General features: G+C 38.2%; 1 protein-coding gene across 2 annotated transcripts in view; it reads left to right on the top strand.

Annotated features, from left to right (window-relative positions):
* The window catches only part of pik3cg (phosphatidylinositol-4,5-bisphosphate 3-kinase catalytic subunit gamma), a 26,551-nt gene extending 24,821 nt beyond the window's left edge, over window positions 1–1,730 (top strand). For both annotated transcript variants that reach the window (XM_015378449.1, XM_015378450.1), the window contains exons 21-24: window positions 461–572; window positions 651–808; window positions 904–985; window positions 1,085–1,730. In XM_015378449.1, coding sequence (XP_015233935.1) covers window positions 461–572; window positions 651–808; window positions 904–985; window positions 1,085–1,284 — 552 coding nt within the window. In that variant the 3' untranslated portion in view covers window positions 1,285–1,730. The remainder of the gene's footprint in view (window positions 1–460; window positions 573–650; window positions 809–903; window positions 986–1,084) is intronic.
* Window positions 1,731–12,787: the final 11,057 nt, after the last annotated feature.

Genomic DNA, 12,787 nt, shown 5'->3' with positions numbered 1-12,787 from the left:
TTTTCTCACAGACGAATATCTGATGTTGGATGCTTATATATGTTGACATCAAGGAACAAACAAAATTCTTAAATTATTTACATTATTGATGTTCATTCGCTCCAACTTTTACACATACTTTTACTGACTGTCATCTTTGTTTATAAAACAAACATTATCGCTCACTTTGTCCCATTTTGGTCTAGATTAGCATTTAATATTGCACTTTAATTTAATAATCAATCCAGTTAATTAATATCAAACATGTTATATTTAAAGTTTCAATAACAAGAAGATTAAAATTCTTTGATACTTTGATTCAGCAGTGACGGAGTTAATAACTCAGTTTCTTTACTGAGCTACTGAGTGATTACTGGGCTTTATTTAATAACAAATAAAACAAAAACTACCAAATAATCGACCAGCAGGAAGCCGTAATCTTTCAGAAAGATGTTTATGACGTCTCTGTTTGTCTGTGCAGTTCCAGCAGGCGGTGGAGAGGTTCCTGTACTCCTGTGGCGGCTACTGCGTGGCCACCTACGTCCTTGGCATCGGCGATCGTCACAATGACAACATAATGATCACAGAATCCGGTAATTTTCAGAAAAAAAAAGATTAAAAAGTAACCCCAGCTGAAAGGAGATGCTAACGAGCCTTCTTCTTTTCTGCAGGGAATCTGTTCCACATCGACTTTGGTCACATCCTGGGGAATTACAAGAGTTTCATGGGAATCAGCAAAGAGTGGGTTCCCTTCGTGCTCACGCCGGACTTCCTGTATGTCATGGGAACATCGGGGAAGAAGAGCAGCCCCCATTTCCTCAAGTTTCAGGTGCAGAATTTTTATTTTTTCTTCTTCTTTGAGTAAAACATGTCGATAGGAGCAGAAACAGAAAAGCCTTGGTTAATTTTTCTGCTTTGTTGTAGGACGTGTGCGTGAAGGCTTACCTCGCTCTTCGCCATCACACCAACCTCCTCATCATCCTGTTTTCAATGATGCTGATGACCGGTACGACTTCTACGCTTTATTTTCTTTTCTGATTGCAAATGTTCTCAGTCAATGCAGACGTTTGTTTTGGTCAATCTGAAACCGAACAATCAAACTCAGGCATGCCGCAGCTGACCAGCAAGGAGGACATCGAGTACATCCGCGAGGCGCTGACCGTGGGCCGCAGCGAGGACGAGGCGCAGCGCCACCTGCTGGACCAGATCGAGATCTGCAGGGAGAAAGGCTGGATGGTTCAGATCAACTGGTTTGTCCATCTGGTCCTGGGGATCAAACAGGGAGTGGAGAAACGGTCCACGTAGCCACCGCCGCCGCCGCCGCTGCTGCTACACCCCATTTGTTCTGGATTATTTTTTTCTTTCTTCCAATAAAAGCTCAACTTTTTAATTTTCCATTAAAAAGCAGCAGTGACTGTTTATCACATTTTAAAGACCAAGTTCAAACTAAACATTCCTTTTATTTGTGAATATCAGATTTATCCGATATTAAAGCAATGTTAAACACAGATTCAAGTGGAATAGATTTTTTCTTTTGTAAACTGTTCAGATGTAAGCTTTCTGGCTCTCAGTTCGCCTCTGTCCCATTTCCATTATTTTCCATTATGAGCAGTGGGAAACGCTGGTTTAATTCACAAATTCAACATTTAAACTAATGTTGCACCGATAACGATACCAGTATTGGACGGGGTCCCGGTCCAGCACTAAAATGGTGGTATCAGTATTGGCTAGTACCAACAAATACCATTTTAAGAGCCAAAAGTTTATTCAACTATTGTGACCCATTCTAGGTAGACAATAAAAAGTTCTACTGGATTCACTTTGTATTATTTGGGAATTATTTTACATCCAAGTATTATGCAGTTCTTCATATCACACACATCAATTTCAAACAGATGGTATCGGTATTGGTCAATACTGCACAACCAGATATTGGGTGTCGGTATCAGGGCCAAAAATGGCATCGATGCAACACTAATTCAAACCAAAGCAAGAGAAGGAACCAACATGATATGAGACAAAAAAGGTCATTATTTGATTGTTTATCATGGTTAAAACCTAAAACCAAAGCAAGAGAAGGAACCAACATGATATGAGACAAAAAAAGGTCATTATTTGATTGCTTATCATGGTTAAAACCTAAAACCAAAGCAAAATCAAAACGAGGTGCAGAGAGAATAAATTAAGCCAACGATAAACTAAGTTTTTAACTTATTTGTGTTGCTGAAATCCTAAAGCAATACTGAGTAACTTCTGATCCAAGTATTAACTTCATTGGAGATAAATTAAATGTTTATATTAGGGGAATAATTTCAGTTGCTTTGAGTGTATCAGTGCTCCATGTGACCCAGAGCAGTCTTTAGTTTCCCTTAAAGGGATCCACGACCAGTTGAACATCCTTCCATCTATCTGACACGCTTTTCCTGAGTAGGGTCGAGAGGGGTGCTGGTTCTTATCTCCAGCAGTCAATGGGCGAGAGGCGGGGTACATCCTGGACAGGTCGCCAGTCCATCGCAGGGCAACACAGAGACAAACAGGACAAACAACCATTCACACACACAAACTCACACCTAAGGAGAATTTAGAGAAGCCAGTTAGCATAACAGTCATGTTTTTGGACTGTGGGAGGAAGCCGGAGTACCCGTAGAGAACCCACGCATGCTCAGGGAGAACATGCAAACTCCATGCAGAAAGAATTTTACAATTTAAAGTCTGTGATGCATTAAAATTGCTTCAAAGATTACCAATCCTTTATTATCAAGTTAGTGTTTTCTTTGGGTTATTGGAATATATTTAAGTTAATTTAGAAAAAAATGTTGTAATGCATTTTTTACATTAGTAATTTTTTTAGATTATGTTGTTAATTGTTGGAACGTCTCATTAATTTGAGCAATTTAGAATACACCGGGGGTGCTGGGTGGATGGTCTAGTAAATGTCTGGTGTGGACGCGACGTTTTTGTAAATGACTTTTTTAGAGCTGCAAACATTAAATTGACATTTTTCCTTTCAACTAAGTTGCAAGACAATTTTAGAAATGATTTTGTCTCTGCTTTTACAATAAATAAGTCAAGTCTGAAGTGCGCACAAATCCAAAAACCACCTGCTACCACCCACAGGCTTAGTTGGAAATGTTGGTATTTTTGGAATATATATATATATATAGATCTAGGTTTAAAAAAAGGAGAGTAGGATCAAAGTGTTATTTTATTTTTGTCCACAAGGGGGGGGCCCTGCCACACCTCTTCTGGTTACCACAGAGTGTCCCTGTTACCCACTTCTCACTTTTCCTTGTGGTTTTTCCTCTTGTTTTCCTCTTTTTCAGCCTTACTGACCTGCGCTGTGAAGAAATGATGTTTCAATCCTCTTCATGGCTCTGATGTACAGAACTCAGAGTATAAGTGGATCAGAGTGATAACCCTTCACAGCTTTAAGGGCCTTTTTTCTCTTTGACATTCCTTTTTACTTGGAGGACCTGGTGAGTGTTCACTGATGGCCTCCTGCTTTTCCACCCCAGAGGTCACAGTCAGAGCTACATGGCCAGATTTAGGGGGTTTCACTGAGCTTTAACGCTGCCTACAGAAGGAAATCAGCTCACACACCAGCATTTTCTCTGCTCATTTGCCTTTTTTCCCCCACCCTTCTGTTCCACAGCAGACATGCGCTGTAGCTTTTCACAGGATAGCTCCCTCCGCTGTCGCAGGCCTGTTCTGCTGGTGTGGGAGGGAACTGGAAGGAACTGGAGGGAACTGGAGCATCCACAATCGATTCACTCCGCTTCTCTGTTACATTTTGTTCCTCTTTAGGAAGAGTTGAACCAGATCAGACGGCGAGGGAAAAGCCTGGGCCTGCTGGGTGTGTGGGTGGGACTCTCCAGCTGCTTTACATCCCCAACTAGGGGCTATTTGGCCTGACCTTCCCTCTCTGAAGGAGTTACTCTGAGGTTAGGACCTGGTTTCAGCTCATTACTGTATCCAGGTTCGGCCTTTAGAGATCTACATGTATGGCGGAACATTTCTATGTGGATGGAAATGCTGGTAAATGTGCATGTGGGTGTGATTCACTCTGTTTATGGTGGGTGTCTGAGTGGCCCAAAGAGCATAAATACGGATTTAATGCTCTTTTCTCTGCATTCAGGGTTACAGTGAGGGGAGAAAAAAAGGTCATCCTTCTTTCAGGTTTAAGGTTTTTATTTTTCAGGGCAGTTTGGAAAGATTAAAATGTCAGGGTGACTTACTTCTACAAAGTGGGATCTGAACAAATCTAAATGGATCTGAAACAACGTCTTGTCTTTTTTCCTTCTATCCTGCAGACGCAGGTATCCTGGGATGATATGTGGAGATTTGATTTAATGTTTGTCTTGTTTACATCTCACATCCCTAGCAGTTATTTCTGTGTAATTTGCCTCCTATTAAAAATCCTACTGGTTTCTTTCAGTTGGATACATCCATACTTAAAAGAAAGCAAAAACAGAACTGTTCCCAAGTAAGGCCTCCTGCCTTCACTTCTAAAAAGGTCGAACTCTGTGCTCAAATGCTTCTTTTTTTTACAGATTTATTTAAGCTAAAAAATAACAAAACAAAAAAAAGGTCACAACTAATTATCAAATGACCAGAAAAGGAAATGTTTTTAAAAATGTGAAAAGTGTAGTATTCTATTATATTCCTACATATAAACCAATGCAGAAAGTCCTGATTGCATTTCAGAGACACAACAAACAAAGTGGACAAGTATGGAGAGACTTTTAATCCATTATTATTGCAAGAAAGGTTTTTTGATGTGTAATCTAAAAAAAAAAAAAAAAACATAAAATGAAACTTTTAGATACTGAATAAAAAGAAAAAATACAACTGAAAAAAATAACACTTTAGTTATTTTTAAAATGATTTTATTTTTTCATTTTTGTACCTTTAATTTTTTCCACCTCAAAGTACATTTTTCTAATTCTTTTTTTTTTCTCAAAATTCTGTTTTTCCTTTTTTTTTTTTTTTTTTTTTTTTTTAGGAAATTCCTCAAAAGATACAAAAAGCACACAGCAAGGCAGACGAGTTCTAAAGCCAACTCCCATGTCAGAGGATGAAGAGAGCACATCCAGACAGTTACAGTCAGAGAAACAGGACTGATCTCCAACATCTATAAACTAAGGTGTTGATGGAAGCAGCACAGCTGATATTTCTCTCCAGGATGGAGTCACAGCCAAACAGGAGATCAGATGAAGCTACTATGAGAAAAAGCAGAGAGAGCAGAACATTAGAGATTGAACTAACAGATTCTGCAGAGTGGGAGAATAGAGATAGAGTGAAGCAGAATGATGAAAAAGGGGACACTATGTCCTCCAGCAGTCTAAGCCTATAGCAGCATAACTATAGAGATAGCTCAGGATAACTATCAAGCATCACTCGGAATAAAGTCCCAATCACAGCTTTGGAAAGCGCCTGGATTGTATGGGGGGATGAATGGGACGGCCTCTTCCTTCCAACAGAAAGGAAAGCAGTCGTCCCTATGGCAACACAGTAGCTCTGTGACGCAGGTTAACATAACATCAAAGATTTTACATTTGCTTAAAAATAAATATATCCAGGCAAATAAAACTAATTCCAAGAGGAGCTTTCATTTAGGGATTAATGACATCTTTTTTATTTTTCCTAACTTGTGATTTTCTGTGAGTGTAATGAAGAAGATTCCTGTCCCAGTTTGCCGTTACACCGTCTGCCAAATTCCAGCAGATGCAGACTCCCTATTAAAGGGCTGAACAGTCCACTCTCCCTATCCACTATCCACTACGTGGTTTGGGACGGCCCTTAATGTGGGAGACCCTCTTCACTCAGTTTAATACTTTGATACTTTTTGAGTCCAGTGCTGAATCTGTCAGTACTCTCTGCTGCCACCCTCTGGTTTAGGAGGGAACTACTTGTTCTGCAGAATAAAGTTAAACATTTTTTTTTATAGATTGTAGGGAAATCATATTTAAATTTCAAATTTGGCTTAAACATAAATGTACTCTTTATCAGACAATATTGTCCCAAAATTTAGAAAATTTCTATTTAAAAAAGAAAATTCCTGTCTTAAAATCTGTTTTTTTTTTTTTCATTATCTCATGCAGGCCAGTTAATTATACATCAGCCTATACACCTAAATTTGGCCAATCATATATCAACGGTCATCTGTCAATAAATTTTTCTCATAGCATCTTGATTCATATGTCGCAGCTAATATACGCAACGGCTGAAATAAGAAATAATTTCTTTCCCATTGAGTTCCGTCCCAGTGTTCATGTGGATGGACGTCTGTGTCTTCAGCAGGCGTAGAGCTAACAGAACTGGCAGCGTTGCGAGGCAAGGGCTCAAACATGTACGGCTGTAAGCCTTCTACACCAAACCAAGCTTCTGCCGCCCTGGCGTCCTCTTCCACAACAACTTCATCCCCGCTTTCCTCCTCTAAATAAAAAATGTCTGACGGAGGAGACTCATCCACGACCTCCGACACAAAACTCTCCTCCTCTTGCATGTTTCCGCTGTCCATAGTGTTCCTTGAAAGCATTGTTTTTAAGTCACTAATTTGATTACATTATGATCTGGATCATTGGCATGAAGCGCACCTCTGATAAAAATATCAATAAAATCTGTTCAGAACCTTTCAATTCATCATCAATCAAACGCGACACGAAAACATAACCTACTTGGTGAAGTTAAAGGACCAGGTGCAACATATCAGAACTTGATTAAAACTTGATTTCCCAGCTTTTCTGAGGTACTTTGGCCCATTTAAACAAATATATAGCTCACTGTGTTTCTGGTGAACACAGTGTTGACATCCAGAGATCTGTATGAAGCCTGGAAAGATGTCTGAGAAGAATTTTAGATTCAGAGGATTATATTAAAAGCAACTTTAAACGTCTCTGGGTCTCGCCATCCGTGTAGATTTCGTTCTGAAGGCAGAATATTAAAAAAAAAAGGCCCAAAAAAACCCTTCAGTGTCATTATAGGAGCTAAAGCAGCCTCCTGCACATTCTGGTGAAATCAGACACTGATACTGACACTTTCGAGGGGGAGGAAACCTTTGCTTTCAAGGAAAAACACAAAGGCCATGCTAAGGTTTGTCAGACAGACACAGATAAAAACCTGCTCTCTGGACAGACGAATCATTTTAATGTAAAATTAAAAAAGAAAAAGAAAAGGAGAGATGGCATTAACCAAATAAAACATTGCCACACCAGCTGTGAAGCACGGAGTTGAAAGTATCATGGTTTGCTACAGCCAATATGAAAAGTTTTCTAAAATAAGAGTAAAATATTTTTTCATCTAACTGTATTTTCAGCTCTGTGTTAGTTTATCACACAAAACCCCCAATAAAACATGAGCCTCATAGTTTAACTCGACAGAGTGACGACTTTCACGTTCATTGGAGAAGTTCCAGCCGCAAAAACCACAGCACAGAACAAAATGGTCGACACGACCGGCGTGCAGCCTTCGGTCCAAACTTGACCTTTTAACAGTTTCCCTGATTACAACACCTGGCCGCTTTCATTACAACCATTTAATATTTAACACCCTCAACAAGACAGTAACTGGAGACCGAATGTGAAGGTGTGCAAGTGTGATATCTTTACTGACAGGAAGCGAAGCCTCCGCCGTGTGTGTGTTGGCATGCGAGTGTGCGCAACCCGACACTGGCTCTCACACTCTATCTGTATTTAGCATCAGTTACCATCGGGCTGAACAATTAGTCACCGAGGAGGGTTGCCAAGCAATTAAATTGGTAGGAAATAGAGTGCACAAACACATAAGCCTGAGTTGAATATATTTAATTTTTAGCCTCCCTCATTAGAAATAGGAAATTTACGCAGAGATCAGCAGATTTAGGAGATTATTTTAATGTAAGGTGTAGAACTTTGGGAGGAGATTAAATTTTAATTGTGAAGATCACTGGGGATATATGTATAATTTACTTACGGCCGGCGAATGAAAAAATGCAGTGAAATATACCTCACAAAAACTTAAAGGAACGTTAATTTTCAGTTTCAATAAAATACTTTTTAAGACTATTTGAAACTTTGTTCATGCACTGCTACAACTGAGTTAAAATTATGGGGGCAAAAAGAATAAAAAAATAATGTTTGCCTTTCATTTTATCAGGTAATTAAGAAAATCTGCCTGAGGATGGAGTATTTGTTCTCTTAAAGGGACCAATGGAGACGCCATTTTTTCCCCAAGCGCAATGCATGCTGGGTTGATGACGCGATTAGGTCCTACTGGAGTGGAAACCTACAGAGTAAACACAGGAAGGCTAACATTAGCAGAGTTGCCTTTTTACCTTATTGTGTTTGGTGTTATTTATGCCACACTGGGTCGCTGCCTCAAATGATCCATTGCATGAGATATGTGTCGAAACAGAAAAATGTGACCGCTTTTGATCTGTTTATTATATTAGCTAAAGCTACACCATTAGGAGAAGCTAATGTGAAATAAAAATGAAAAAAAATCTAAAGATAATGAATATTTAAAGTAAAGTGAGGCATCATTTTATTTTTTTATTTTATTCTTTTGACACATCACTCTAATATATCAGAAAAAAATGTTAAATGAGTTTTAAATGAGTGTCTGAATGTCTAGTGGATGAAAAAGTAGTGGACTCGAAATTTCCCACAATGCACCTTGAAAAGTAGCGATCATCCATGGTGACTGTCAGTATCCGATCCGTCCCGGAAGCATGATCCGTCCTGCGCATGCATGAACACATACACAACCGTGTTTACATTAATAATGTAATGATGGTACTAAAATTACTTAAAATTACGTTAAACTGCTTCTCTGACGTCATCATGGGACCTGCTCAGAGCAGTCCGGCAAAATTTGACTAAACCATGTTTATCTGCATTTTAGCTGTTTCTTTCTTTAGATTATGCACTATATACCATAATTTTAACAAGAAAGGAAAACATACAATTTTAAAAGACTAGATTTATGTTTAAATCCAAAGCCTAAAATGTTAGCCACTAGAAGTAGCGTTGGATCCCATTTCCAGTGCAGATTGAGCAGAGACAAGTGATAAAACAGAAAGGCATTTATTTTCTAAGGAAATATATTATTAACCATTAACACATTCCATTTTAGTACGCTTACTATTTTTGGGGAGGGAAAATGTCATTTAGGTCTTTTTAACAAAATAGAATCGAGGGCGACCCAGATGTATATCTGCATGCGCAAATGAGCTGATGGCGCATGAGCAGGACGGATCGGGCTTCCTGGGCAGATCGGGTAGTGACAGACACTAGATCAGAAGATATATCCCAGATTGCTTTGCGAGAGCTCTCCAAGCAAAGCATCATGGGATTTGATGTGATAGAGGTGAAAAATAACACAGAGGGCACATGCACCGTGAGGGGAGGCGGAGTTACGTGAACAACAGGGAGCAAAAAGTAGTGATCATCTGTCTGAACGGTCAGTTAACTGTAACTCTTCCTGCATTTGGTCCTCCTCACCTTCATTAACTCTTGAGGTTTCTACATTGTCAATAATTTCAAACTGAAAATGTTTACTCATTGCTGTTTTTGCTGAATGTGTGTCCCTACCCGCACGATCCGTACCATCATTTGTACATGTGCCTCCAGATATGCATCCGGGTTGCAATAAATATGGTAATCATGTTCCTAAAATCACCTTTTTCTAAACTTAAATCACTAAAGAATGCTAATACATATCCTTGAAACATTTTCTATGACTTTTCTGAGACAATTTTGATGCTTTTTACATTTTCTCTGTTAAACTGCTTCTCTGACATCATCATTGCCTATGCACAGAGCAGTCCGGCAAATATTTAGATTACACACTGTATACCATAATGTTAACATGAAAGGACAAAATTAAAATAAAAAAGGGTAGAATTACTTTTAAATCCAAATCTGAAAAAGTTAGCTCCCAGAAGTAGCATAAGATCCCATTTCCAGTGCACAAGTGATAAAACAGAAAGGATTTTGATGCATTATTTGTCTCAGCAAATGCATAATTACCTTTTATTCCTTATAGTTTAGTATGCATGCTATTTTTAAGAATGTAAAAACGTAATTTAGGTCTTTTTTTACAAAGTAAAATCATAAAAAAATAAGTTACGTTTTTCCCTCCTTAAAAATCCCAATTCAGCACCGCACTGATCAAAGCCAGAGCCTACTGACTATTAAACAGCTGATCTGCGTCGGGCTCAGATTTTCTGATAGTGGTATTTTCCTTTATGCACAAGGAGATGCTGAAAATCTTGGAAAAGAAACTCTTCTTCTGCACCATTAAAAGCGTATATTTGGATTTTAAAGGATTATCTTTATAACCTTCCTAGCTGCAGAGGAATGAAAGAAAACAGGGAAGGATTCTCGAACAGTTGCATTAAGATTAGGATAAAACGCCCATCTTTGATAAATTAAAATGATTTTTTTTTGATAGAAAATCGCAATGTTCAGGTCAGAGTGAGCTCTGGTTAGGCATGCTTAACCTGATCTGTGACGGTGACTGCATCTTCAGCAACATGGAGGCAAAGTGATCCGGTTCAGTCCATGATTAATTGATTAAACTCTCTACCTAGGTGGGTAGTTACCAGTTAAACATTCATTTATTTAGTAACTTTTTAAACAAAATCTACATTTACGAGGAGTTTTACTGCTCTGCACTTTTTACTTTTGCTTAATATTTATATTCAGTGGTGTCAAAAGTGCACACATTTGTTACTTTTGTAGAAGTATAGATACTGCAGTTTAAAAACACTCTGGTAAAAGTTTAAGTAAGTAAAAATCAAAAAGTATGCGCTCCAAAAACTACTTAAAGTGTTAAAATATAAAGTAACCTTTTAAAAAACCAGCCAGAGACCACTAAATGAATTGAAAGCTCTATTTTCCGAATGTTTCGAAAAATTCTTTGAGAAAGGGCCAAGGATCTTGTTTTCTCTGTCTCCATCTCACCTGTGTCCAACCTTCGACATCTTTTCCCGAAATTGCGGCACGGCAGAGACAATTCACGTTTGCTGATTGAACACCTACTTTCTTCTGATGATTTCCTTTAGCGTCAGCATAAATTTGAAGAATAGCTAACCAATGAGTTTTATAAACATAAAACCGAAGCCAAGAGTAACAAATAAAGTTTGTTAAGGAATAGAAAGTACAGATGCTTGTGTGAAAATGTAATGAGTAGAAGTCAGAAGTAGGAAGAAAAATAAGTAATGGAGTAAAGTATAGATACCTAAAAAGTGTACTTAAGTACTTTAACAAAGTATTTGTACTTTGTTACTTGACACCTCTGTGATTAGGACATATTTCTGTTCTTATTTCAGTAACAATTTTTAGTATGCTACCCTATATAAATAACTTTATTGAACTTTTTTTAAAATAAAAAGACACCAGAGAGACACAGATACATGTAATACTTGGTGTCTGGGTGTGGCATTCACTTCCATGGCTGAAGGTGGACGATGGTCGGCCGACACCAAGTCCTTTAACCAAGTTTATAGAAAACCTTCTGGAAGAACTGAGTCACTGAATACGTTGTTTTGATAATTACATTACGTTAGAGAAATTTTTAATGGCTCCGTGAGAGTGGGGAGTACCAAGATGGCGGCAGGTGACTTCAGTTTTTTCAGCCTATAAGCAATCCAGTGAATAAATAGAGATCAGTGATTGCTAGTAACCTTAGCAAAGCATATTCAGGCTAATAGCTGTTCTACTTAATTTAAGTAATTATTAAATTATTTATTTTAACTCAGTCATTATTTTTTTCTGACAGCAGTAGAAATTTGCTAGAAAAAATGTAAGTTAAATTTGGAGCTTCATATGAGCTAAGCTAGCCTTATATGAATCAGTTTGCAACTGCTGGGAAGCATTTTTCCTTTTATGTTCAGCCGTGTTATAAAATGATCAGATAATGACAGATATGAACTCAGAATTCAACTCCCAACGGAAAAAAAAAAAAGCTTTAGATTTGCCAATATTGTTAGCCACAACCAGGATGTGATTTGAATGAACTGAAATCAACTGTTTATGTATTTGGGTTTAATTTAAAACACTTTTTAGTGCCTTAAAATAAGACTATTGCTCTATTCTGTATGGCTAGACATCCTCTTCCCACGTCTATCTTCTCTGAGCAGCTGCCTGCAGGAGGATGCATCCATAAAACACAAACGTTTACTTTCAAACATATTTTTGAAACTCTCATCCACTTCACAGTCGGTGGTGTTGCACACGTGTTTAGATTTTTTAAATGAGTCAATATTTCTAGACTCCTGGGCGCCTTTGCTCTTGGGATCCCTTTGGTCGTCTGGGGCTTTGGTTCCCCCAGCGCTCGCGTTGGTGCTATGGAGGGGCGCGTCTTTGGCTCCTCATAACCACTATTAAGCATTTTTTTATTTGGATAAACGTTACATGCACAAGTACACTCTCACAAACAACTACAGGTGCTTGACTCCAGGTACTTAGAGATTCACTTCCATACAGGAAGCCCATATTCTTATCGTCAGCTACCACAGTATACATCTCAGATTAAATAATACTCCTTATACTTCAGCGATAGTATCAAGGTACTTCTTTATTATATCTCTTATACTATATCTGTTGGTTGTGCTGTTCTTTTACATCTCTTTGCAGGTGATGAAGCAGAGTGAGGATATTTTATTGTTCTCCCTGTTTTCTCCCCTTTTATCTCCTCTTTGTTTGATCTGTTCTCCTTTTTCCCCCCCTTTCCTGTTCTATTTACATTGCAGTGTCCATTAAATCTGTAATACTCCCTGCATAAATTATAAGAAAGCTATATAAATGCATAAATCAAGTGGAACACT

The sequence above is a fragment of the Cyprinodon variegatus genome, unplaced genomic scaffold (genome assembly GCF_000732505.1).
Source record: "Cyprinodon variegatus isolate N-32 unplaced genomic scaffold, C_variegatus-1.0 Scaffold172, whole genome shotgun sequence".
Taxonomy (NCBI): domain Eukaryota; kingdom Metazoa; phylum Chordata; class Actinopteri; order Cyprinodontiformes; family Cyprinodontidae; genus Cyprinodon; species Cyprinodon variegatus.
This window is presented reverse-complemented; position numbering and strand designations above follow the sequence as displayed.